General features: G+C 34.6%; 1 protein-coding gene across 2 annotated transcripts in view; it reads left to right on the forward strand.

The window, feature by feature from the left end:
* Nucleotides 1-689: 689 nt before the first annotated feature.
* Nucleotides 690-27,926, forward strand: part of LOC121370439 (rho GTPase-activating protein 1-like) — a 53,130-nt gene continuing 25,893 nt past the window's right edge. The window contains exons 1-4 of one of the 2 annotated variants that reach the window (XM_041495660.1): nt 690-1,257; nt 2,740-2,853; nt 22,995-23,009; nt 24,940-25,043. In XM_041495660.1, coding sequence (XP_041351594.1) covers nt 1,218-1,257; nt 2,740-2,853; nt 22,995-23,009; nt 24,940-25,043 — 273 coding nt within the window. In that variant the 5' untranslated portion in view covers nt 690-1,217. The remainder of the gene's footprint in view (nt 1,258-2,739; nt 2,854-22,994; nt 23,010-24,939; nt 25,044-27,926) is intronic. The other variant, XM_041495661.1, reaches the window with a different exon arrangement.

Consider the following 27,926-nt stretch of genomic DNA (forward strand, 5'->3'; position numbering starts at 1 on the left):
GTCTGTGAGAAAGTTACTATAATAATTTTAAGATCCCTTGCTAATAATGGAAAAATGTATTGGGTTTCCTCTGAGAACATGTCAAAAATTACTAAATGTTTGACATCCATGCAGTAGCCAATGATTGATATATTAACGTGATGTAGTGGTATCGTTAAACAAAACAAACGTAAAAAAGAAACGTTTTTATTTTAATTGCACATTCCTGCAGACAGGATAGCACATACCATATCATTTCATCATCAGAACCAGCAGCATGTTCAGGAGAGTGAGCACTTGTGAACAATTTAGATGGTTTCCATCTTGTTCTATCTATTCATCCCCATTGGTTGGCCCATTGGGCTATTTTTTGTTCCAGCCTGTGCACCCCGACTGGTATATCAAAGGCCATGGTATGTACTACCCTGTCCGTGGGATGGTGCATATAAAAGATCCCTTGCTACTAATGGAAAAATGTAGCCGGTTTCCTCTCTAAGACTATATGTAAACATTACCAAATGTTTGACATCTAATAGCCGATGATTAATAAATCAATGTGCTCTAGTGGTGTCTTAAACAAAACAAAAACTTTTAAACGACCGCTCACCCTCCTGAACATGCTTCGGTCATTGCCGCAAACCATGGGAGGAAATTAGCAGGACAAAAATGTAGAAGTAGAGTTACCTACCTTCGGTGGAAATGTTGTGACGTTTGCACCAGTAAAGAAAATCAGGAAATCATTAGAAAAACATAGCATTTGTTTGCTGATATTTTCTAAGTTTTTATTGCAGGAATTAAACACGTGGTATTGTGATTCTGAAGCACAGTAGTGTAAAATGATTTTTATGAAAGCAAGATGTGTACAAAGTTGAAATTGGTGTTTACAAAATTACACTTCCGGTTGGACTTGGAAGTTGGGCAGTTGAGTAACACTCTTGTTATGTATTTTAGTAATTGAAGGATAACTGCATTAATTAAAACAAAACAAAACAAAAAACCCAAAGCAAAAAACCACTGAACCAGGATTTTAAAGTATCTTGAATGATTTGCATATGGACAGCACAAAAAATAGAGAGTATTTTTATGACCTAATGATTTGGACAAGAACTGGAATTCTGTGATAGGTCAAAGAGATATCTTATAGTGCAGTTACTATTGTCTTATTTAGACGGCAATGTAATACATGTATAATACATCTATTGGCATTCAAGAAAAATTTATCAATATTATTGGTCACAATGTCTGAGGAACATGAAGAAGTTGTTGATGATCTTGGAGGTGAGTTAGTTTAATCAGTTTACATGTAGGCAACATTTTATGGTATTTGATCATTTGTTAAAGGTCCAGTAATAATTTTAGACAAATAATAATAAAAACCGTATGCTAACACGTGTTACGTAAGAATCTATCTGCCTTCAAAAAATCATCAAATGGTAATTTTCAAGAATTACATCTTTCTTACCTAACGCTCTTTAGTAACTTTTGGTAAGCTTTCAGATTTGACATGCAGAAAAAACACTATAAAACTATTCAACACAGAACTTGCTCTTAAAAGTAAATAGCAACCATTCCTAATTAGGGCCATTCCATGGTACCTAACGATTTAAGCCAGGATGTGACATTCTGATTGTTATGATCTCCTTTACTAAAAATCCTTTTAAAATAAAAATGCAGTTTTAACATTTATAGACTCATTTTATAATTATACATATATGTGTAACTATAGTGTTAATACTGTATTCATTTTTGACGGGCACAAATATAATAACACTCATGCATGCCTATAAATTCAATCTGAGGGGTGTGAAAGACTTGGAATGAGCTAATATTACTAAAGTTTTTGTATCATGATATAAGTTAAATTATATTATTAAATATTTTATTTAAAACTTGAACTATATTGAGCATTAGGTGCACTAAAGCTTATTTAATGTCAATGCTTTCCTTTATCACATTTATCAAAATAGTAAGAAAACTAGTTGAAACAAAGAAACCAGGGTTTCTGACTGATAAGTGATAGTGATAACAAATTTCAAATACAAAAATTATTGCATGCAGGTATTGAAATAAATTGAGAACGGTCATTTGGGTTACCACATGTCAAAAATGTTGACAACAGTACATCGTTCTCCTCAAAATCACATTAAGCAATTTACTAATTGCACCTGAATCAATTGAATGAATTGTGGGGTTTTTTCAAATAGATGCACATTAAAGTATCAGTACAGTGCAATTGTAAACTTGATAAATGTGTCACAACCATGTTCTGTTTTGTGTTAACCTCTAGGTGGGTACAGGTATCATTGTGTATTCAAACAGTATTGTAATACATAATATTGACACTTTAAATAGTAGTATTGACACTTATTACGAGCACACTTCCCTTTTAACGCTGTGATTTTCCATTCAACAATTTGAGGAGTACAAATTTTCAAAACACCCTTTTTTATTTGATTTACAGCTGTTGAAATTCAGGTCATCTTGCAACGTCAGTTTAGTGTACAAATTATAACAAAGTATAAATATCCTGATAATTATACAAATGCTAAATTGCAAATCAATTTTACAGCAGCCTCCACAAATTTCAAGAGCTGGAATTAAACTTCACCAATCTCACTTGTTTTAAAAGGCCATGTTATGAATCCTGAATAATCTAGATACTGTAGTACGGTAGTTACTTGTAGTTTTCCAGATTCTCCCTGTGATCAATTAGATGGCTACATTATGTTTCATTGAAGTTTATTTTTTTTATTTGTAAAGCATCTGGTGAGCCAAGACATATTACTGTGGAACATCAAGATTCATTTGTAAGCACAGATGAACCAGAACTGGAATTTGATACTGATGGCACTGAACTGTCGTCTGCTAAAGAAGGTTAGTTTTTATTAATAATTTCAGTACTGCAATATTATGATGTTTCTTTTATTTAGGTCATAGGTTATAGGTAACTAAGTAGTTGTAAACAGTTTTATTTTATTTGTCAAACAGAATTAAAAACTTAATTCAAAAATATTTTGTTGATCGTTCAGACTAATTATATTTTGCATTCACTCTGTACACATGTATGTACATATATTTAGCACCGCTTCTGCTTGACAAATATAAATGCTTATAATATATAATTTTATTATGTATTCACTAAATGTATGTCCAGAATATATGACGCAGTGACAACCGTGTTAATTCTGTTATGGGTACTGGGTGTAATGCACAGTAATAAAAGAAAAAAAAATTGACCCCAGGCACCAGTATCATTTTAATATTGGTGAATTTATAAATTTATTTATATTGTTATTAAAATAAATTATAATGTATTATTGTAAATTTTTGTAGTAAAACTGGTATATGTTTATTTGGACAGTAATATATGTAATGTAAATTGTATTGTACTTAACTGTATGAATGCAATCTTGGATGATTTTGTACATATGTTGTTTTAAATGTACAAGTTTTAATGAGGATTTGCATGTTATGCATGCATATACAATGTCATGTACAATATATATACCTGTACAGTTAAAAATATTTTTAAAATTTGATTATTACGTTTGTAAGTATGGTCAGTTGTTGTTTTTTACCAGAAGAGTATGGAAGGCAGCTTTACAGATACCAATTAAACAGTAAGCACTGCATGGTTGCTAATGTTAGCAATTCATTCCCATGTATTGGTTCCTTTAACCCAAACTTCATTACTTAATAAGAATCTATATACATACATGTATTTCTTTTTACTTGTATACAAACATGTAGTGTACATATATACACATATAACCAGAGCTCACACTGGGAATAATACTGTTTTTAGACAATTTTCACAAATGTAAAATATTTCTTTGAAAAATATTACAAAATGACCAATTGAATCAAACTTTTATTAGCCAATTGCTAAATGTAACTTGTAGCCTCTTTGTAAAAAAAAATTAAAAATAACAGTTGGCTATTTTGGCTATGAGCAGTGTGAGCCCTGAATAACAAATATATACATGTATGTTAATAAATGTTTTAATGGAATTTTTTCATGGAATATTTCCACATCAGGGCTTCTAGACTATGGCAGCCCCACTCCCATGGCTAGTGTTATTTAATGTTGGGCTAGTAAATAACTACTATTGCCATGCCCGACGGCTAGTGAATTTTTTTGGGTCAAATGTTGCAGTTAAGTCTATTTTGTAAATATGAATATCCTGCCCTCACCCCCACTGTTAGTGTTTTTAAGCTTTTCTCTCTCTTTAGGTCACATATCCAATTTTTACTATTATTTAGTAAAATTGTATTAACTCAAAGTAAAGTTGGGCTAATGAATTTTTAATCGTGGTTAGTACATTTTAAAAATCACTGATCCCATGGCTAGTGGATTTTATAAAAATTCTAGAAGCCTTGCACATTCACTGTTAGTAGTGTTACATTAGTTGCACTATAAATAACTAAATACACTGCAACATCTGCTGAAAATGGATTAATATACCGGTACATAATATTTGACTCTATAATAACTTTTCAAACGATACCAAGCATGTCTGACTTGAATGCATTTCTAAATATGACTTGTTCGTTAATCTGACCAGTTTTTATGTTTGTATGGTACATTGGAACTAATGATATTGTTTAATCAACAGCTGTTACCTAGATATCAGACATATACTAATTGTAATGCTTGGCCAAGAGACTTACTATTTAAAGAAGAAACCTGCTGCTGATTACTTCTTCCAAAAACCAGTGACAGATTCACTGGCATAGCCAGGATTTTATAATGGAGATGGGGGAGGGGGGCAGTACACTGTCTATTAGTCATGTTATAGGGAGACAGGAATATATATAACATGGTGGGGTGGGGTGGGGTGGGGGGGGGGTGTTGTGGTGTGGACCATGGCTCCCATAGTCTCCACTCTGGCTACACCAGTAGACTGATTGCCCTTTTCCATGGACAGAAAGTATATCTTCTATATGTGCTTGATGTACTGTACTTTTCCATGGACAGAAAGTATATCTTCTATATGTGCTTGATGTACATGTACTAGTCACAAAGAGCATGGTTGGAATGTGGATTAATTAAATGGAGCTACTGAGGAAGGAGTGATCCCATGACCCAAGGATGCGAGAAGCACTACCACTGAGCTAAGTTTAATACTTGCTCACTCCCACTTAAAATGCTGTGACTTACATCCTGCTCCCTCCCACTTTACAATTACCGGTACACTTGAGTAAATGTACATTGTATGTGCTGTTACTGCAAACTGAGTGTATAACGACAACAGATGTAATCAGTGTTTCTGCCAGAATGAAATTTTTGGGTATGGCTCTATGGAATTGAATGCAAGCACAGTCAACAGTCAGTATGGGGGGCCTCCCCCAGAAAGAAAATGGGTTAAGTTTAGGGTTAGGGTTAAGAAAATCATACAGTAATGATAAGAGTAATTAATTTTATCAAAAGGTTAACTTAAAAAAAAGAAATCTGCAAACAATTTTGGGTATGGCGCCATACCCATTTTACCCTCTGGCAGAAACCATGGTAATACATAATCATCAAAGTTATTTAACAAGGTGCTGACATAAAACTTAATAGAAGCTGACATATAACTTGATAGGAGCTGACATAAAACTTGATAGGAGCTACATGCATTCAAATTGTAAATTGTTTTTTCCCAAGTTAAATTAATGTCAATTGAACCTAAACTTTCATAAGCTAAAGGAGCTGAAAACAGAGGACCAAATATAGGCTGTCTGTGTTTCTTAAATGCAAGTGATTAAGCATTGTAAATGTATGTGTTAATGTAAGACTAAAATCGGGTTTAAAAATTTGGACCATAATGTGCAAATCCAGAGTGAGACAAAGCAGTGGAGTGGCTGAGCTCCATCTGCAAGATTTGGCCATACATATATTTTTACTCAGCTACTAGTACTAGTATTTATAGTCCTTCCCACAGGGAATGCCTTTTTTCATACTATAGAATTTACTACAAGTTATTTATTTCTTAGCCTATTGTTTTCTAAATTGCACACAATTTTTTTTTTTTTTAATTCTAAAACATTTTTACTTTTCTTCTTACATCAAACCAAACTGAAATTATTTATATAAAAACATTTTTGTAGGAGAATGGGAGGGACTATAATTGTATACCCTCTATATACCATATTTGTATTTGTTGTGTTACTTTGGAGCATTTATTTTGGTGTGTTTTAGTAATACCTGCACCTGTACTGTGTATGAATGCAGAATGTATATGTTGTATTTTTTAATTAATGAATGTGTATGTTGTATTTGTTTTCATTAATGCAGCTGAACTTGATGCCGAATTAGAAAGAGGTAATTTGCATGAAACAGTCCTATGTTTAGCTCACCCTTTCACTACCGATGGTGGGCTTCTAACTGGATTTAAGATGCTTTCCTATTATTTACTGTAGGCTTCCATTTATTTCATTCTTTTTTGTTTTTTAAAAATACTACTGTAATGAGCAATGCTAGCAGTACTAGTTTTAGCTTCCTTTTAGAACATAAAAAATAAATAATGAATAATAAAAATAAATACGGATAAGAAAGAAACAACTGTGGAACAACTAAATTAAATTTCAGAGCAGATGTATGAAATTATTTTATAGTATTTTGGGTCTGATTTAATTTTGATGTAAAGAAATCCCAAAACGAAACAATTTTAGTTATAATGAATTGTAAACAGAAAGTAAAGAAGCAAGTTAATTATTTAAAATCTATTTTAATTTGAACCCCCCCCCCCCCCCCCCCCCCAACAAAACAAATAAAATTTTAATGCTAAAAAGACATATTGGTATATGCATCATTTAATATACATTAATATATTCAGACAGAATTGTGTCACTGCAGGGTATAGAAATGAAATTCAAATTAATTTGTTGTGGAACTACAAAAACAAATGAATTCATCAACATTCTAAAGACAAAATCAAATCTGGCATTTTAACCATGTATACTTTTCAAAAAAAGAAAAACTTGACATTGATTTTCAAAGTTTAATAATAAAAAACCCTGGTAGACATGATACAAGCAACCAAATATCAAGATGCCATGGGACGGGGATTACTCTGTACATGTCCAAAACAGTATCTCTGGGAATCCACCTGAAACATATATACAGGCATGTGTGTGATATAGGGGTGGGCAAAATGTCAGTATCGGTTATGACCACCACGAGAGCCCTGATGACAGCTTGACAACGGCGACTCATGGAAGCAGTCAAATGTTGCACAACATGTGGAATGTTTTGCCATTATGCTGCAGTGTTGTAAAAAGTTACGGAAGTGTCTGGGGTGGTGGATTCCTCCGGCGCACATGCTGATCCAGTGCATCCCATAGATGTTCTATTGGGTTTAAATCCGGCTAATGGGCAGGTCAAGATAATGTCTGGACATTGTGGTTCTGCAGAAACTCCTGACTAATACGTGCAACATGTGGTCTGACATTGTCATGCTAAAACATTCCACCATTTATGTTCATGTGCGGAATGATATGATGCTGCAGGATCTCGTCTCTCGATATCTGATGCCCGTCAGTGCACCTGCCACATGCACAAGAGCCGTCCTACCACCATGATGGATTCCTGCCCACACCATGACACTTCCACCACCAAAATGGTTGACATGTTGCATGTAGTTTGGAGCATAATGTTCTCCTCAATGTCTATAGACATGTGTGCATTCATCAGCATGTGACAGGAGAAAATGAGACTCATCTGAGAACAAAACAGTCCTCCACCTGGCACGTGTCCATCTCACCCTCTGCTGGCACCACTGCAGATTGTCTGCTAAGTGATGTGGGGTCAAAACGTTACATCGCACTGGTCTTCTAGGGAAAATTCCTACCTCCTTGAGCCGATTACAAACTGTCTGGTCAGAAATTCTGCGTAGTCCAGGGATTTGTGTTGCTGTTGTGGTTCGCTTTTGAAAATTACACACCTGGATATATCGATCTTGAGCGGTGGTGGTTACTCTGCCACAACTTGTTGAGTTGCCCCTGCTTGCAATTTCCCAATGGCATTATTGCGTTTAGCTGACATCAATCTTGACATTATTGCATTACGTACGGTATCGTTATGCGGTTTGTTTGAATCACTACTGATGTGGCCTTTTATGCCCCACCAACGGAGGGTTCGGCATGCAAAGTTACAAAACTTCATGATGCACGTGCTTCTCTGAAGATTGCACTTTTGCGTTTCAGTACAAACATTGACTATGGCTATGTTTATTCTAATCGAACGTGTTTTATAGTGTTTTTGCATCACCATTCGATCACTTACTTGATTGTCCTTACAAAGTCTTTGATTTTATAAAAATAATCTGATAGCATTATTTTTACCAATGTCAAGTTTCTTTTTTTGATGAGTATATTATTATTCTATTTGTAAGAAAACAGGTTTAGTTTTTTATGTCTCCAAATAATTTTGTACATAACAAAAAAATATATATTAGGATTTAAAATAAAGTTTGACCTAGTACAAATTGTAGGGCAATCAGAAACACATTTACTTACAATTGTTAAAAAGCCTCTATTAGTTGGCAACATCTTAATTGCAGCAAAGTCAGGACAATCTCTTTAACTACGTAATAATGGACACACATTTAAAACTTTATTTATTTGTTTATTATTTTTAGTAAATGCTGGCTTAAAAGGTGTGGCTGGCTGGGTTTAAATGGCGACATGGGTGATATGCAAATTTTAATTACTAGTATCTATCAGTGTTTCCACCAGAAAGAAATGTTTGGGTATGGCGCTATAAAATTGAATGCAACCACAGTCAACAGGGTGTATGGGGGGCTCCCACAGAAAGAAAATGGGTTTAGTTTAGGGTTAGGGTTAAGAAAATCATACAGTAATGATAAGAGTAATTAATTTGGTCAAAAGATTAACTTAAAAAAAAAAGCTGCAAAATAATTTGGGTATAGCGCCATACCCATTTTACCCTCTGGCAGAAACCCTGTCTATGTACTCTTCTGGTTGTTAAAGGTGATAATGAACTATACATTTAGTTGTTTGATAATGATAGTTTGTGGGGTTTATGGGTTGTTGTTTTTTTGGGGTGGGTGGGTGTTTGTTTTCTAGTTTGTTTTCTTAATGTCAAGTTTTGAATTACAAATGTGTGACTGTCTTAAAAGGATGTCTGGACCACTTTCATAATCCACCACTAGAGAGTGCTTCTCCATTAGTTAAAATCACATACTACCAGTACACGTAACTATTAATTTGTAATCACTTTAATTTTTAAGGCAGTTTGTGAACTTTTAAATTCCATTTGACTATAAATGGACAACTAGAAATCACATGCTTGCCTTGAATTTAAGTATTTTCAGAAGTAAACAGAAATGGGCCCCTAGTTTTTGACTACGGTAAGACTTGAAGATTTTCAGATTGCACCTCAACCAGTAGCTCAGTGCTGTGAAAACTTGACTAATAACAACTGGTTACAACCTCTGTTATATCATTTAATTTCTTAAATAAAATCTTATAGATTTCAGTCTCTTAAGTTGACCATTAGAATGTTGTTGGGTTTTTTTTTACTTTACCACATGCTAGTTTTGAATACCTTACACTCACGGTTTTATTGTAAACACTGAATTGGCAACATAACATATGTCTGTTCTGTCGATAATGTAATGATTCATGTTGTGATACCATGTACACGCCTGTTACAAGAATGCACAAAAATAATTAAGGGAACAGCTGTTACAGTGTTACAAATGAAAATGGAATTTGATAAAAACGTAATTACCAGGTAACTATTATGGTTGACCCTTGTTCTCAGTGTTAGGAAAATCAGTGGCATGTTGTGTTCAGTAAAAATTATATTGATCTGTGGCATGTCTGTTTTACATGTATGGTACATGTACTTATTTCACATGGTAAAACACTTCAGGGCTAGCTCTGGGTGAGCAGAAAATTTCGCCAAATCATTTATTTAAACTTTAAAAATGGCAAGAACCCAGGTATTTTCGAATAAAATAACAATTACTACAAGAAATTTATTCGCCAAATTAAAATAAATTTCGCTAGAGCTAGCCTTGAAACTGAATGCATACATTTGTATTTCGTAGCTATCTGAAATGCCTCCAGTGAATCATTCACATAAAATGTCAATTTTTTTTAGTCCTAAATAGTTTCTAAGTATTTAAACAAAGCTGAAAAAGTAAGGAAGGAAATTGTGGTGGTAGGGAGGAGAAGAAAAGTTTGAGATGACTGTTAAATATGTGTTAAAGTAGAGGCAGCTTATTCAAATAGGCATTAGAGGCGGGGCACACAGCTTTCCCCTTAATCGTTGAAGCTGTGTCTCCCCCCACCCACCCACCAGTTGAAAATCAAATTTATGTCAGTACCTCAGATTGTTGACATCTTCTGTTTATTTATTAGTAGGTGGCTATGTTAAGATCTTGTTTTATCTTGTTTAACAATATAAGTAATCTATAATGTAAAACATAGCTGGCAAGGAAGTAACAATAGTTGATAAAAAAAAAGATGAAATTGTCATTTTCCAATGTATCAATGGAATAAATGTATCATATCTAGCAATATATGAGCACATTAAACTAGTTATCTATCTGTCTGGCAAAAATAATTCATATATGTTTTGAAATTAGCTTTTATGTTGATTTCTTTTCCATCGTGTGTGTGTGTATGTATGTGTGTGTGAGTGAGTGTGTGTGTATGTATGTGTGAGTGTGTGTGTATGTATGTGTGAGTGTGTGTGTATGTGTGTGTGTCTGTGCATATGTGTCTGTGTGCGTGCGTGTGTGTGTATGTGTCTGTGTGCGTGTGTGTGTGTGTGCATGTGTGTGTGTCTGTGTGTTTTCTGGACAATATAGGTTCATCAAAGACTAATCCTTACTTGAGGTATTCCAAATACAATTTTGTATGAAAAATTTATCAGTTAAACTTAATGATGGGGTGATCAGTTTTGAAACCTGTAATCAATTATTGGCACCAAAAAAATAAAATAATAAAAATCATTCCAATTTGTTTTTTAACTACTGATCTCAACATAAAAAAACAACACAGTTTGACACAAATAACCTCATGATGAAGCATAACATTCTTTTTTTGTTTTTTTTTCACTTTTTATTTCTGTTCTCTTGTGTTCAAAGTTTTATTTTGACCTGATTTACGTGTTGTGTTTTTTAAGGGGTTGTAACCATGTGTACAATTGTTTCTGTCTTGTGTAGTTGTAACAGATAATTCGACAGCCATTCATTCATTCTGACTTGCAGCACGATGCATGACTGCATTATTCATGTACACTATGCATTTTGACCAGCACTCGATGACATCTACCTAATACATTAATTACCATTCTTTGTCAGTGTTTGTGTTCCATACGCAGTGTTGTTATGTAGTAGTAGTTGTTGTTTATTCCACCGGCCTTGGTGGCATCGTGGTTAGGCCATCGGTCTACAGGCTGGTAGGTACTGGGTTTGGATCCCAGTCGAAGCATGGGATTTTTAATCCAAATACCGACTCCAAACCCTGAGTGAATGCTCCGCAAGGCTCAATGGGTAGGTGTAAACCACTTGCACCGACTAGTGTTCCATAACTGGTTCAACAAAGGCCATGGTTTGTGCTATCCTGCCTGTGGGAAGTGCAAATAAAAGATCCCTTGCTGCTAATCGGAAAGAGTAGCCCATGTAGTGGCGACAGCGGGTTTCCTCTCAAATTCTGTGTGGTCCTTTACTCCTTAACCATATGTCTGACGCCATATAACCGTAAATAAAATGTGTTGAGTGCGACGTTAAATAAAACATTTCTTTCTTTGTTGTTTATTCCAGATTGGTTGATGCTGACAATATGTATATACAATGTATATTGGTATTCTTAAGTGGGAATGATTAAATTTCGTTTCCATTCATTACAATTTAATGTCATTCCATTAGTCAAGCCATAGTAATGTGAGGTTGTTCATTTTTCTATGAACTTAAAAATAACAGTGTTGAGAAAAATTATGACGTCACTTTTTATTTGTACTTTGTCTTATTGAGTGTTACCGGCCTCGGTGGCGTCGTGGCAGGCCATCGGTCTACAGGCTGGTAGGTACTGGGTTCGGATCCCAGTCGAGGCATGGGATTTTTAATCCAGATACCGACTCCAAACCCTGAGTGAGTGCTCCGCAAGGCTCAATGGGTAGGTGTAAACCACTTGCACCGACCATTGATCCATAACTGGTTCAACAAAGGCCATGGTTTGTGCTATCCTGCCTGTGGGAAGCGCAAATAAAAGATCCCTTGCTGCCTGTCGTAAAGAAGAGTAGCCTATGTGGCGACAGCGGGTTTCCTCTAAAAACAGTGTCAGAATGACCATATGTTTGACGTCCAATAGCCGATGATAAGATTAAAAATCAATGTGCTCTAGTGGCGTCGTTAAATAAAACAAACTTTATTTTATTGAGTGTTATTGTTAAAGAATAAATTAAAAATAATAATTGAAAATAAAATATGAACTTTTAGTGCTATTATTAATAAGTATGTTATAAATTTAATTCTAAGTATTGTCTGTTATTTTGTTTTACATGTTCAGGAATTTGAGCAGGAAAGTCTAGACTGGCAAGTGAAGTGTGGGATGGGGAGGGGAGGGGTCGAGTAATATTTGCACCAACGGTGCTAATAAATGACTTTCAGCCTATCTAACAAACAATTAATACAATAAAATATAGCCATTTTAGGTTAAAATTTCAATGCAGACCAAAAATAGTCTTGCATGTATAAATTTTAGTTAAATTTTAATTAAGTGAAATAGTGCTTTACTTTTAAAATACAATGGTCTAGTGTATTTATTAAAAAAACATGGACATATGAAAACCAACATAACGCCACAATTTTAAACATCGGTAGGTTCGTTGTTAAAAGATGGTAGTTTTTATACTATCCATTTCAAACTTGAGCCAGAACAATGAAATATACTTTTTCACTTTGTGGATGGGCTTTTGTTCTTTCATGATTTGGGGATTTTTTAAAACCACCACTACAGAACATTGATTTATCAATCAGTGGCTATTGAATGTCAAATATTCAAAGATAATTTTGATTTGTATTCTTAAGAGGAAACCCGCTGCATTTTTCCATTAGTAGCAAGTGATCTTTTATATGCACTTTCCCATAGACAGGACAGCACATACCACAACTTTTGATATACCAGACATGGGGCATTGGTTGAGATGAAAGAAAAATCCCAATCAGAAAATGGGTCCACCAAGGAGGTTCATTCCTGTAACCAAAGCACCTCATGTGAACGCTCTACCAACTGAGTTATAGCCCATCCCCAGTCCTATTTAGTCAGGGTTTAATCACTTAATGTTGTTAAGACTCCAATAATCAGCACCATTCCTGTAACCAAGGCACCTCATGTGAACGCTCTACCAACTGAGTTATAGCCCATCCCCAGTCCTATTTAGTCAGGGTTTAATCACTTAATGTTGTTAAGACTCCAATAATCAGCACCATTCCTGTAACCAAGGCACCTCATGTGAACGCTCTACCAACTGAGTTATAGCCCATCCCCAGTCCTATTTAGTCAGGGTTTAATCACTTAATGTTGTTAAGACTCCAATAATCAGCACCATTCCTGTAACCAAGGCACCTCATGTGAACGCTCTACCAACTGAGTTATAGCCCATCCCCAGTCCTATTTAGTCGGGGTTTAATCACTTAATGTTGTTAAGACTCCAATAATCAGCATCATTCCTGTAACCAAGGCACCTCATGTGAACGCTCTACCAACTGAGTTATTCCCCAGTCCTATTTAGTCAGGGTTTAATCACTTAATGTTGTTAAGACTCCAATAATCAGCACCATTCCTGTAACCAAGGCACCTCATGTGAACGCTCTACCAACTGAGTTATAGCCCATCCCCAGTCCTATTTAGTCGGGGTTTAATCACTTAATGTTGTTAAGACTCCAATAATCAGCACCATTCCTGTAACCAAGGCACCTTATGTGAATGCTCTACCAACTGAGTTATAGCCCATCCCCAGTCCTATTTAGTCAGGGTTTAATCACTTAATGTTGTTAAGACTCCAATAATCAGCATCATTCCTGTAACCAAGGCACCTCATGTGAACGCTCTCTAGCCCAACTATTTAGTCAGGGTTTAATCACTTAATAGACTCCAATAATCCCATCACCTCAGTACCCTGATTTAGTCCTATTTAGTCAGGGGTTTAATCACTTAATGTTGTTAAGACTCCAATAATCAGCATCATTCCTGTAACCAAGGCACCTCATGTGAACGCTCTACCAACTGAGTTATAGCCCGTCCCCAGTCCTATTTAGTCAGGGTTTAATCACTTAATGTTGTTAAGACTCCAATAAATCATAACCAGCACCTCATTACCAACTGTAACCTATTTAGGTTTAATCACTTAATGTTGTTAAGACTCCAATAATCAGCACCATTCCTGCACCTTATGTGAATGCTCTACCAACTGAGTTATAGCCCATCCCCAGTCCTATTTAGTCAGGGTTTAATCACTTAATGTTGTTAAGACTCCAATAATCAGCATCATTCCTGTAACCAAGGCACCTCATGTGAACGCTCTACCAACTGAGTTATAGCCCATCCCCAGTCCTATTTAGTCAGGGTTTAATCACTTAATGTTGTTAAGACTCCAATAATCAGCATCATTCCTGTAACCAAGGCACCTCATGTGAACGCTCTACCAACTGAGTTATATCCGTCCCCAGTCCTATTTAGTCAGGGTTTAATCACTTAATGTTGTTAAGACTCCAATAATCAGCATCATTCCTGTAACCAAGGCACCTCATGTGAACGCTCTACCAACTGAGTTATAGCCGTCCCCAGTCCTATTTAGTCGGGGTTTAATCACTTAATGTTGTTAAGACTCCAATAATCAGCATCATTCCTGTAACCAAGGCACCTCATGTGAACGCTCTACCAACTGAGTTATAGCCCGTCCCCAGTCCTATTTAGTCGGGGTTTAATCACTTAATGTTGTTAAGACTCCAATAATCAGCATCATTCCTGTAACCAAGGCACCTCATGTGAACGCTCTACCAACTGAGTTATAGCCGTCCCCAGTCCTATTTAGTCGGGGTTTAATCACTTAATGTTGTTAAGACTCCAATAATCAGCATCATTCCTGTAACCAAGGCACCTCATGTGAACGCTCTACCAACTGAGTTATAGCCGTCCCCAGTCCTATTTAGTCGGGGTTTAATCACTTAATGTTGTTAAGACTCCAATAATCAGCATCATTCCTGTAACCAAGGCACCTCATGTGAACGCTCTACCAACTGAGTTATAGCCGTCCCCAGTCCTATTTAGTCGGGGTTTAATCACTTAATGTTGTTAAGACTCCAATAATCAGCATCATTCCTGTAACCAAGGCACCTCATGTGAACGCTCTACCAACTGAGTTATAGCCGTCCCCAGTCCTATTTAGTCAGGGTTTAATCACTTAATGTTGTTAAGACTCCAATAATCAGCACCATTCCTGTAACCAAGGCACCTCATGTGAACGCTCTACCAACTGAGTTATAGCCCATCCCCAGTCCTATTTAGTCGGGGTTTAATCACTTAATGTTGTTAAGACTCCAATAATCAGCACCATTCCTGTAACCAAGGCACCTTATGTGAATGCTCTACCAACTGAGTTATAGCCCATCCCCAGTCCTATTTAGTCAGGGTTTAATCACTTAATGTTGTTAAGACTCCAATAATCAGCATCATTCCTGTAACCAAGGCACCTCATGTGAACGCTCTACCAACTGAGTTATAGCCCATCCCCAGTCCTATTTAGTCAGGGTTTAATCACTTAATGTTGTTAAGACTCCAATAATCAGCATCATTCCTGTAACCAAGGCACCTCATGTGAACGCTCTACCAACTGAGTTATATCCGTCCCCAGTCCTATTTAGTCAGGGTTTAATCACTTAATGTTGTTAAGACTCCAATAATCAGCATCATTCCTGTAACCAAGGCACCTCATGTGAACGCTCTACCAACTGAGTTATAGCCGTCCCCAGTCCTATTTAGTCGGGGTTTAATCACTTAATGTTGTTAAGACTCCAATAATCAGCATCATTCCTGTAACCAAGGCACCTCATGTGAACGCTCTACCAACTGAGTTATAGCCCGTCCCCAGTCCTATTTAGTCGGGGTTTAATCACTTAATGTTGTTAAGACTCCAATAATCAGCATCATTCCTGTAACCAAGGCACCTCATGTGAACGCTCTACCAACTGAGTTATAGCCGTCCCCAGTCCTATTTAGTCGGGGTTTAATCACTTAATGTTGTTAAGACTCCAATAATCAGCATCATTCCTGTAACCAAGGCACCTCATGTGAACGCTCTACCAACTGAGTTATAGCCGTCCCCAGTCCTATTTAGTCGGGGTTTAATCACTTAATGTTGTTAAGACTCCAATAATCAGCATCATTCCTGTAACCAAGGCACCTCATGTGAACGCTCTACCAACTGAGTTATAGCCGTCCCCAGTCCTATTTAGTCGGGGTTTAATCACTTAATGTTGTTAAGACTCCAATAATCAGCATCATTCCTGTAACCAAGGCACCTCATGTGAACGCTCTACCAACTGAGTTATAGCCGTCCCCAGTCCTATTTAGTCAGGGTTTAATCACTTAATGTTGTTAAGACTCCAATAATCAGCATCATTCCTGTAACCAAGGCACCTCATGTGAACGCTCTACCAACTGAGTTATAGCCTGTCCCCAGTCCTATTTAGTCAGGGTTTAATCACTTAATGTTGTTAAGACTCCAATAATCAGCATCATTCCTTAAAGGCTATCATTATTTTTTATTCAAAAATTTATTGCAAAAACTACATTTTGTATATAAACATATATTTATTTAATAAATAAATTCACACACATTTTCATCGTGAGATGTAGACAGATATGAAAATTATTTTTTATTCAAATTTTTTTTAGTCAAAATTCATAATTTGAATCTTTTTACATTTATTGTAAATGCTACATTTTGTATATAAACACATATATTTATTTAATAAATAAATTCACACACACATTTTCATTGTGAGATGTAGACAGATATGAAAATGTCCAAATGGCTTAAGAATCTGTTTCAATTAAAATAAGTTATATCAACTACATGTAGTTTTATATTCAGAAGATCTGCAGCTGTTCATAAATTGTGGTCACTGGATTTTGTCATTCTTGAAACTCATTCCAATCTCATTGCTGATTATTTCAACATGCAATGGCCTCCTTTTATGTTTTTTCATTCAGATTTCCACATTTTATGTAAAAATTCATGGATTTGTATTTTTATTTGCATAATTCTTGTTTGTTTTGTAAAAGATTTCAATTTTGAATAATTATTTATAATTTAGATTTTTTGTTTTAATGTTTTTAAAATTGAAAGAAATGAGCATCATATGTTAACAACACAGTCACTTTTAGTTGATCTCATATTTTTAATGTAGTGATTGGGTGGTGCAGGAAGATGGAAAAGAAAGAAGTGTTTTATTTAACAACGCACTCAACACATTTTATTTACGGTTATATGGCGTCAGACATATGGTTACGGATCACACAGATTTTGAGAGGAAACCCGCTGTCGCCACTACATGGGCTACTCTTCCGATTGGCAGCAAGGAATCTTTTATTTGCGCTTCCCACAGGCAGGATAGCACAAACCATGGCCTTTGTTGAACCAGTTATGGATCACTGGTCGATGCAAGTGGTTTACACCTACCCATTGAGCCTTGCGGAGCACTCACTCAGGGTTTGGAGTCGGTATCTGGATTAAAAATCCCATGCCTCGACTGGGATCCGAACCCAGTACCTACCAGCCTGTAGACCGATGGCCTGCCACGACGCCACCATCAGGAAGATGGCAGTATATATATTTTTATTATAAATTAATGGATCTATACTTTTAAATTCAAGACTTGCAGAGAATTTGTCATTGCTTTTTGGCATCTTATTTAAAGGTTTTGATATGCACTGTTCATTGTATCATAAGAAAAAAAGAGACTAAAGACTACCCTTTTAACTTTATAGATTAAAGCTTAGATTTATGTATCTTATCATTTAATTATTTTGTGAGCATAGTTAAACAGCCTGGCATGCATGAGTTACTCCCATGATTCTGGGTTTGAGCCATTGGAAAAAAAAAGAGATTGACTTGATAAAGAAAACTATAAGCAGAATACTTTCAAAACAACAGTAAATAGAATGTATGTATTGCAACTATAAACAAGAGTAAAAAGAATGTATCAGAGTTTCTGCCAGAGGGTAAGAAGGGTAAAACTACGAACCCTAAAATCTTGGATATTAATGAAAACATTAAACAAATATTTTCGAAAGATTATATAATAAGAGAAGTGCTGTTTAAAATTTGTTATAGTACATAAATGCATCGTCCCAATTTCAAAACATTTTAAGTCCACAAAACCCAGGAGAGGCACTTTTGATCTGTTTTGTTTTTATTACATACCCTCAAATGATTTTCAGGCAAAAAGCCTGTGCATGTAATGCAACTATAAAATATTATTTTCGTTGAATAGTTAGTTGTACTCAATATAATAATCATGGGAAACAAAATTTCGTTTCAGTGTTTTTACCGACACAGTACCGGAAACGATCATTACCGTGAAATCCAAGGGCCTGAATCAGGGAACATATTTTTTTCAGTGCGTTTGTCATCCCACAGGAATTAATGAAATAATTTATTAACAGATGTACCATACATGTACATGTATTAGAACAAAATCTATTTAAAAAACAAAATCGTCATGCGAAGATAAACTGTGGAGCTCATTACATACATCATTACTTTATTAGCATTGTAATTGTGTTTTATACAAATATATCACAACTGAAATATGTTTCTGAATTATTAGGAAACTGTTTGACTCATATACATGTAGCTTAGATGCATGTCAAACACTAGATTTGGGTGCCAAAAAAACGATAGCTTGTTCTCTCAAACTCTTGGTTTTATTTGTGACAGGAATCTTTGTGCATGTTACATGTAACAATATCCAGTTTGGTGATCTCTCTGGACTGTTTCATTTAAATACAGGAATAGCATGGAAAATGGTTGATTATATACATGTAACAGTACAAAGGCATTGTTCGAAGTATTGGTGTATTATTGTTCCCTTGGTATGATTGGATATTTACTGCATGGTTTTAATCTAGCATGTTTTATTGTCTGACAGACCTACATGTAAATAAGAAGGTTTTAATTAACACAAAATATAAACATTATCTCTTGTTATCGGAGACTTACATATATTCATTTTATCACATTCCTGCCTTCTTGTTATTAGAGATTTATTCATTTTAGTCATATTCCTACTTTTAGTGAGTGAATTTTGGTTTTAGCTAACATTAATGTATATCTTAATTTTAGAAAATAAAATCACATTGGTTATAAGAATTTGTTTTAAACAGTTAATATTTAAACATGTTTTCTTTTATTATTAAAAATTAATGTACAGTATACATGTATACTGCCTCAGTGGCAGTTGGTAGATTTAGATTATTTCAATTGGCTACCATCACCCCGTACGAGCGTGTACGCCTGAAAATATTGGAACATGGGTCAGTGAACGCTCATCAAGGCTAAAGGTAAGTTGTTTATTTTGTTCAGTGTAGGTTTTTGTCTATATCTAAACTATTATAAACTTTTTTGAAAAAATAATTTATACTGTTAAAGTTAACCCATTTATTTAGACGTATGCCAAATTATAAGCCAAATGTTTAAGTATTAACGATTTTATTTAGCTTTTCACGAATGTTGGTTGGCGATGGAATTTTTAGATTTATTGCTTTGAGCATTTTTTAAAATGAAACTGTCTCTAATAAATGTACTGCATGGTTTGCCATCTATCAAAGTACTATTGTGTGAAATTTCAGATATATATGATAAGTATTAACAACGATAAAGCCTTTCAAAGAGAGCCAACCTTTCTGGTGTACGCTTAAAATTCAATTCAATATTTTTTGGTGTACGCTTGTAATCAGAATGATAACACATTTTAAAATCTTCTGCATCAATTTATCGCGACCGTTTTGACAAATAATGTTCCATTTTGACATATTTGGTGAATATTGCTTCAAACTTGCCACATAAATGGACATTAATTGTAACCATTAATAGTAGTTACACTGTTTTGCTGATATTTGGTGGTTAATGTATTTATTGTTCGTGTTTCACATGCTTGTAATAAGGAATTAACTTGTTTGCCAATAAAGGACCAATGATTTTATACATTTTTCAGATGGATGTTCTTGACGAAAGTGGTGTGACTCTCAACCGAAGCTTTGATACCCCTGCTTTTACATCAACACCGGTTAAGTCCGACATTAAAAAGGGAAAAGAAAAAAAAACATTCCTGTGCGTCAAATGTGGAAGATCTTACAGTTCCAATTCAAACCTTCAAGCCCATATGCATCAACATCACGAACAAAACGGTTTTTACAAGTGTAAAATGTGTCCCAACAAATAATTTTCATGCAAAGATAACCTTGCAGGGCATATGAACACACACTGCAATGTGCGTCCATATGAATGCCAACATTGTCAACGAACATATGCATACAAGACGAGTCTAAAAAATCATCAAAAGCAGTGTGGTGTCATTCAAGGCCAATCAAAACGCATTCAGTGTGAGCACTGCAGGCAAAACTTTAAGTTACAAAAATATCTCAATGAGCATACTAAAGTAATGCATTCAACGTCATCGCTCAACTTTCTTTGTGAGTGTGGAAAACGTTTCAAATGGCGCTCCTCTTTGAAAAAGCATCGGGACAACAGATGCTTAAAGCAAGACTAAATTTCATTTTTACCCCTTTTTATTTTAGAATTTGATTTATAAAGCAAATAGCACAGAGAAACAAAAATGACCTTTTTATTTCCAGGTGCAGAGTAAATTACTATTTTCAACTCTTTTTTTGTTTAAATTCTAAAATTTGACTTTGCACTGATAAGGGGGCGAAAAGAAACCTTTTTCAATTTCACGTAAAATATATTTTTCAGGTGAAATGCATATTATTTCCAAGTGAAATACATTTTATGTTTAATTTTATCACAATGTGCATTCAAGCGATGGCTTGATTAAAATGTAACATTACTTTATAATATGGAATGGGATTTCTCTTCTTATGTTTTAACAAAACTCTCAAGAGGTTGAATAAATGTTACCATATCAATACAGTGTTTCTTGTAGTTATTATAAAGAATTTGTGTCACAACACATTATTTCACATGATATAGTTTGTTAATGTGTAATCGATCACAATCCGTTAGGTTTATTCCATGTCAATTCCAAGTCTGATGTTGGGCAGAATTTTGCTTTCATCTTTTCTATGGTGTTCTCGGACTCCACGAGCTCCTTTGCTGTAACAGTCTGGTTTTGAAATAGTGGAACCTTTACGTTTGTCTTTTCTTCTTTTAGACTCCTTTGTGTCAAACGGATGGTGTCTAAAAATACAAACAAGCCAGCTTTTCAGATAAGCATAAACTGAAGGTTTATAATTACAATCATTATGAACAGTCCTATAAATGTATAAGCTCAACCCCAGATCAGTACAAAGTACATCATTAAAAAAAAGACTGTGATACGTGATTTAAATAAGTTTAGTACAAATACAAAACTACAAAGCAACAACATTATAATGCTAAATACCATTTGATGCCTATTTATCATTAGCATACCTTGTATACAGTGTACTCAAGTTGTGCATCGTTTGATGTGCACGTAGCTGTAGTAGCTGTTGCAATTATATTTATTTTCTCTTCATAATTTGTACACACTTTAATTTCTTTACCGACAATCTTTTATTCATCAGGGGTGTATTTATAGTCTTTTAAAACATATTTAAAATGGCCAGTACTTGAACTTAATACGCATTTTTTAATGACAAGTTTCTCAGAGGAATGCACATGGATATAATGGAAAATAACATTACCAAAATTATTGAACTTGAGCAGGCAGTAACAACAGGCATATGGTTCCATTCTGTTGCAGTTCTATGCAAAGAGAATAAAGAAAATCACAAGTAATACATATTTATTAATATACTAGTACGAATTTAGTGCATGTGACAAGCGTACACCAACACTGATGCATAGCGTACACCGATATAAATTTGATGGGGTGCCAAGCGTTCACCAACTAAGATAGGGTGGCTCTCTTTGAAAGGCTTTATCGTTGTTAATACTTACCATATATATCTGAAATTTCACACAGTGGTACTTTGATAGATGGCAAACCATTCAGTATATTTATTAGAGACAGTTTCATTTAAATAAAATGTTTTAATTAGGATTAATAGCTCAAACCAATAAACCTAAAAATTCCATCGCCAACCAACATTTGTTAACAGCTAAATAAAATCGTTAACACTTAAACATTTGGCTTATAATTTGGCATACATCTAAATAAATGGGTTATCTTTTACAGTATAAATAATTTTTTCGAAAAAGTTTATAATAGTTTAGATATAGACAAAAACCTACACTGAATAAAATAAACAACTTACCTTTAGCCTTGATGAGCGTTCACTGACCCATGTTCCAATATTTTCAGGCGTACACGCTCGTACGGGGTGACCATGTACTCATATATTTGTTTAAAGGATGTTGCCATCACAGGGGCTTATTAGATACAGAACTTTTCAAATCAGTTTTTTTTTAATGATTTATAATTATATTTTTGCCACATTGAACTTCATTTAATACATGTACTCACCAAGTTTATTGCACAACAGTTTAATCTCAGAATAATGAACAGGTACATGTATAGCAAATTTTTATTTTAATATTAATTTTGCATAACAAGTATAACAATTGTTATACAATGTATACGTATATTATTTGAGGGAATGGGTGAAAACTTTAATTTCTAATATCAGTAATGTCTTTATATTGTCATTTCTAAAATATTGGTTTCAACTTATTACTGTAACTGTAATAAGATTATTTTTCTGTGTTTTTAATTTTTTTAAATTTTTTTTATATAAACTAATGTAAATTTGAACTTTTTTTCTTTAAATAGGTGTAAATAAGAGAGGTTAGTTATTATTAACCAGTTTACATTTGTATTATACTTCACATATTATAGTTTATACTAGTAATTTTCAGGAAACTGTTTTACTTTTTATTTTAAAATAACAAACTTTGAGATATAACTCAGTGCAGTCTACAACTCGTTCTGTTTGTGTTGACATTAATTTCCTTTCATTTCTTATTTTGATTTATGTTTTGGTTTAAAGTTTATTTTTTTATGGTTGTGTTTGGTGTTTGTTTTTAATTTGCATGTCATTTATTTTATTATTTGGTTTATTATTCATTGTGTGTTGAACTTAAATACACCGTGTAGTATTTGTATTTGTTATGGTATGTGCATTTATAGCTACATATACTTATGTTCATTTAGATATTCTAATGTCATTGTTACCAAGTATCCAGAGATCAACATTAAAGTACATTTTAAAAGTTGTTCCTTCCCAAACGGTTACTGGCCCCAACATTTATTATTCAAAGTTTATAAGCATATTTTAAAGTATGGCTTTTTGGTGCCTCCACATTATGGTTATTTTGAGAGAGAGAGAGAGAGAGAGAGAGAGAGAGAGAGAGAGAGAGAGAGAGAGAGAGAGAGACAGACAGACAGACAGACAGACAGACAGACAGACAGACAGACAGACAGACAGAGACAGAGACACACAGACTGACTGACTATCTCCACATAGACTACTTGGTACTCCTACCAAAATTCGTGGTATGTGCTATCCTATCTATGGGATGGTGCATATAAAAGATCCCTTGCTGCTAATCGAAAAGAGTAGCCCATGAAGTGGCGACAGCATGTTTCCTCCCTCAATGTCCGTGTGGTCCTTAACCATATGTCCGACGTCATATAACCATAAAACAAAATGTGTTCAGTGTGTCATTAAATAAAACACTTCTTTCCTTCCTACCAAAATTCAGCAATGGATTTTTATGTTCACTTTCCCTATAAACAGGATGTTTGAGTTGGGTGGCACATGTACCTGTATAAAAAGTAGCTGTTCATGCATACTGCTAATGACAGAATGAACCCTGAAAATGTATACCCAATGTCTGCCCAATTCTAAACTGTTATAATTATATACTACATGTAGTTGTTAATCAATTTGTAATTTATCATAACTGTCACTAATCCAAAATATTTTAAACAAAATGTTCCCTGCATTTACATACATGTACAGTGTATGCTGTGGATAATGAGGCTTTTTTATTCTGATACATTGTCGAGAGCATCAGAGTACTGTAACAGTTGTACTTAAAATACACCTAAAAACACCAATTTCGTTTCTTCAAACATCTTTTCAAGTCAATACCTTTTAAAAAAAATTTTTTATTTAACTTGCAACCACTGTTTCTATTGACAGAATATGATGACGGATAAAGCAAAGTCGTATCCTGCTACTAGCAGGATATGACTTTTGAAGTCACTCATATAACGTCACATGCCTAGCTACATTACAAAGTCGCTCATTTGACCTCAAGGTCATCATACAATGTGGCTGAAATAGAAATAATAGCTTTTCCCCTTAATTTTATGGTTTGCAGGATAAAGATAATAACTAGTTAATGATGTCGGATATCTGCTTTATCCTGTTCAGGCCGAATGAGAAATTCTGCTAGGCTGAGTCTCCTGCAATTTCCCATTCTTACCTTCACAGGATAAAGCAGATATCCAATGTCATTAACTAGTTATTCTCTATTTATTAATTATTATTATTATTATTATTATTTTATTATTATTATTATTATTATTATTATTTTATTTAGATATTTCAACTGTAAATGGCTCATTCAGACTTTAAATATTTTGTTATGGCTGAAGGAAAACTTATTTTAAAGAAAGTTTAGAACATTACATTTCACAGCATGGGCAAAATACACATACATAATTTATCTTGTGTTACTAACTTTTAAGAATATTTTGTTTAATTCAGAACTTGCCAAAGATGCAATGGAAGGAGGGCCATTTCGAAGTGGAGCTATAACGCCTGATGGTCTAATAGATGAGGATTTTGAAAAGGAGCTCGGAACACCTCCAGTATGTCTTTTTCTGTCAGTCTAGGGTAGACGGAGACTTTCTGCAGTCATTGGGTGTATGGCTGTTATTAATATTGTAAATGTTAGCCAGAATGACATTATCTGATGAAGTCATACCCCATGACACTTGTTTGAGCAAACAGTTTCCCTTAGAATTTAGATATTCTAAACATGACATTTACTTAATACAATAGACCTCTTTCACATTTCCATTGCGCATGTGCGTGAAGAGTACCGTCCCTTGTCGAATTGGACAGTATCGAGGTTATATACAAATTGGGGAGCATGATCAACAGTTGTTATGAGCGTCTTGAGTAGCTTCGTAGGAGCTGTGAATCTCTAGTGACTTATGAACATATTTCATATAAGATGTTAAAATGGCTGCAAAAAACAGTCTACTAAAGTTTACTCCGGAATGGTTTAAGACCAAAAGCAGTGAAACATTAACTTAGACAAAGTCTCAGGAACTGCCTCTCACAGGTATTTTAACAACGCAAAATTAAAAGATTCATACAATAAAATTAACTTTAGTGGAATGTGTTTGCTACTTTTAACAATTAGAATTGTAGTTAAATATTCATGCGGATTTCCAGTGATGTTTAATTCTCTACATGTATCAGTATTTAAAATTTCCCCCTAAAAACCCAACAAAACCCTAACTCACATAGACCTTTATCACAGCTCTATTTTCCCCTTATCGTTTCATTAAAAAACGACAGTTATACAACTACCAATCAATGTTACGTGTCTATCCACAAATTATTTATTTATTTATGTATGTATGTATGTATTTATTTATTTATTTACTTATTTATTTATCTTATTTTATTTATCTTATTTTATTTATTATTTTATTTTATTTTATTTTCACTATCATTTATTTACATTCAGATACATACAGCTTCACTTGAAATAATATCTGATATTTTCAAAGTTTTAAAACATATATGAGCCGTCACACGCGAAAACCTACAACTTAGCATGACGTCAGAAACCGAGTAAACGCAGCTCAAAGTTTGACGTCACATGTAAACGCGGAAGTAAAAGTTGACATGCTGTTTGCATTGTTTGTTTTGAAGAGTTTAGAAAGATCAAATTAGGATCGTATCGGGTTGCATGGGTCTACCACTCGGTTAGGCCTACCTGTTCTGTGGACTACAATCAACACCACTATTTCTACTCCTATTTGTATTTATAATCTAAATACTGAAAACTAAATCGTTTCCTACCAAAAAAAATATATATATCTGTAACAATACTACATTTTTAGTTATTTATTTTACCATCATTTGCAAAAAAAATTACTGTCGTCTGCACACACATTGCAGTACGGTAACAGAAACGTTTTATTTATATACCTTTATTATATGTCATGATGTCATTGCATAAGCTGGTCTAGAGATTAACATGTGGAGGTATAGTAGATCAATGCTCGAAAAGTTGTTTCTCCCTCAACCAATTTGTGTGTATGTGCGTGCGTGTGTGTGATAATTATTAAATTATTATATCTGTTCACTTTACTCAATTCACATCATTTGTATAGAAGGAGTTGGTTTTCTTTCCTTACAGATGTATATATTATAATTTTACAAGAGCCTGAAGTAGGCCTACTCTTTGAGGCACATTTTGGAATTCAAAATAGACCAAGACTAAGAACAATGGAAACGGAAGAAACAGTATCTGTATTAGATGATGAGCGGGACGTAGTCCAGTGGTAAAGTGCCCGCCTGATGCGCGGTAGGTCTGGGATCGACCCCCATCGGTGGAGCCATTGGGCTATTTCTCATCCCATCCAGTGCACAACGACTGGCATATCAAAGGCTGTGGTATGTGCTATCCTGTCTGTAGAATGGTGCATATAAAACATCCATTGCTACTAATAGAAAAATGTAGCGGGTTTCCTCTGTAAGACTATAGGTCAATATTACCAAATGTTTTACATCCAGTAGTCGATGATTAATAAATCAATATTCTCTAACTTTAACTTTAACTGTATTGGATGAATATGATAAATTACAGTCCAGTAGATGTTGACAATAATACTGAACATAGAATCAAACACTTATCTGATGATAACACCAGTGAGCAGAATGACACTGAACCTGATCCAATTAGCACAAGTTACAGAAAGGATGCAGTGGATTGTCTTTTAGAAAATAATCTGAAAATCTAATTTATGACCATATTTTGAAGTTGAGGGAAATGGAAAACGAGCAGAAGGAAATGTAGGCCTACATAATTTTCTCGCTGGGTAAAAGTTAAAGGAGGGTGGAAGCCCGCTCCACCCCCCCCCCCCCCCCCCACCCCACCCTAAAAAAGAAACCAGAAGACAAAAAGAAAAAATAGGTGGGAAACATGGTTACCGTATAGGCTAGCCCGAGTACTTGGGCTACGTGTAGGCCTATTGTTGGGTATTGGTCGACTTTGCATAAAGACATACCCCTTGTTTTAATATTATTTGAATAAAGATTTCAAGATATCTAAAAAAATAAAGGTGATCCCCTAAATTGGGATAACATGTCTGTGTTCTTTTTATTTCTTTATCGAATGAATCGATCGCACTGATATCGCCAGGTTTTTTTTTTGTAAAGGCAGTGTATATATAATTTGGCGTCCAAGAAAAATACTGATAATGAAAAGTTTCTAATATCTTATAAAGAATTGCCAAATAAAGAAATGACTAATTAAAAATCATCAGTTATGACCGACTACATCTGCAAGTGAGAACAAAATATCAGACGAACGTTAGTGAACACAAAAGACTGATCGAGGCTGTTAAAATAGTGTTAAATTACGTTACGGTAACTATCGTAAGCTACTGAAGTTTTTCCACACCGCAACTTGTTTTCTTTTATGTCGAGTGTGCTGACTGATCGATTTTTTT

Source organism: Gigantopelta aegis, chromosome 4 (assembly GCF_016097555.1).
Source record: "Gigantopelta aegis isolate Gae_Host chromosome 4, Gae_host_genome, whole genome shotgun sequence".
Lineage (NCBI taxonomy): Eukaryota > Metazoa > Mollusca > Gastropoda > Neomphalida > Peltospiridae > Gigantopelta > Gigantopelta aegis.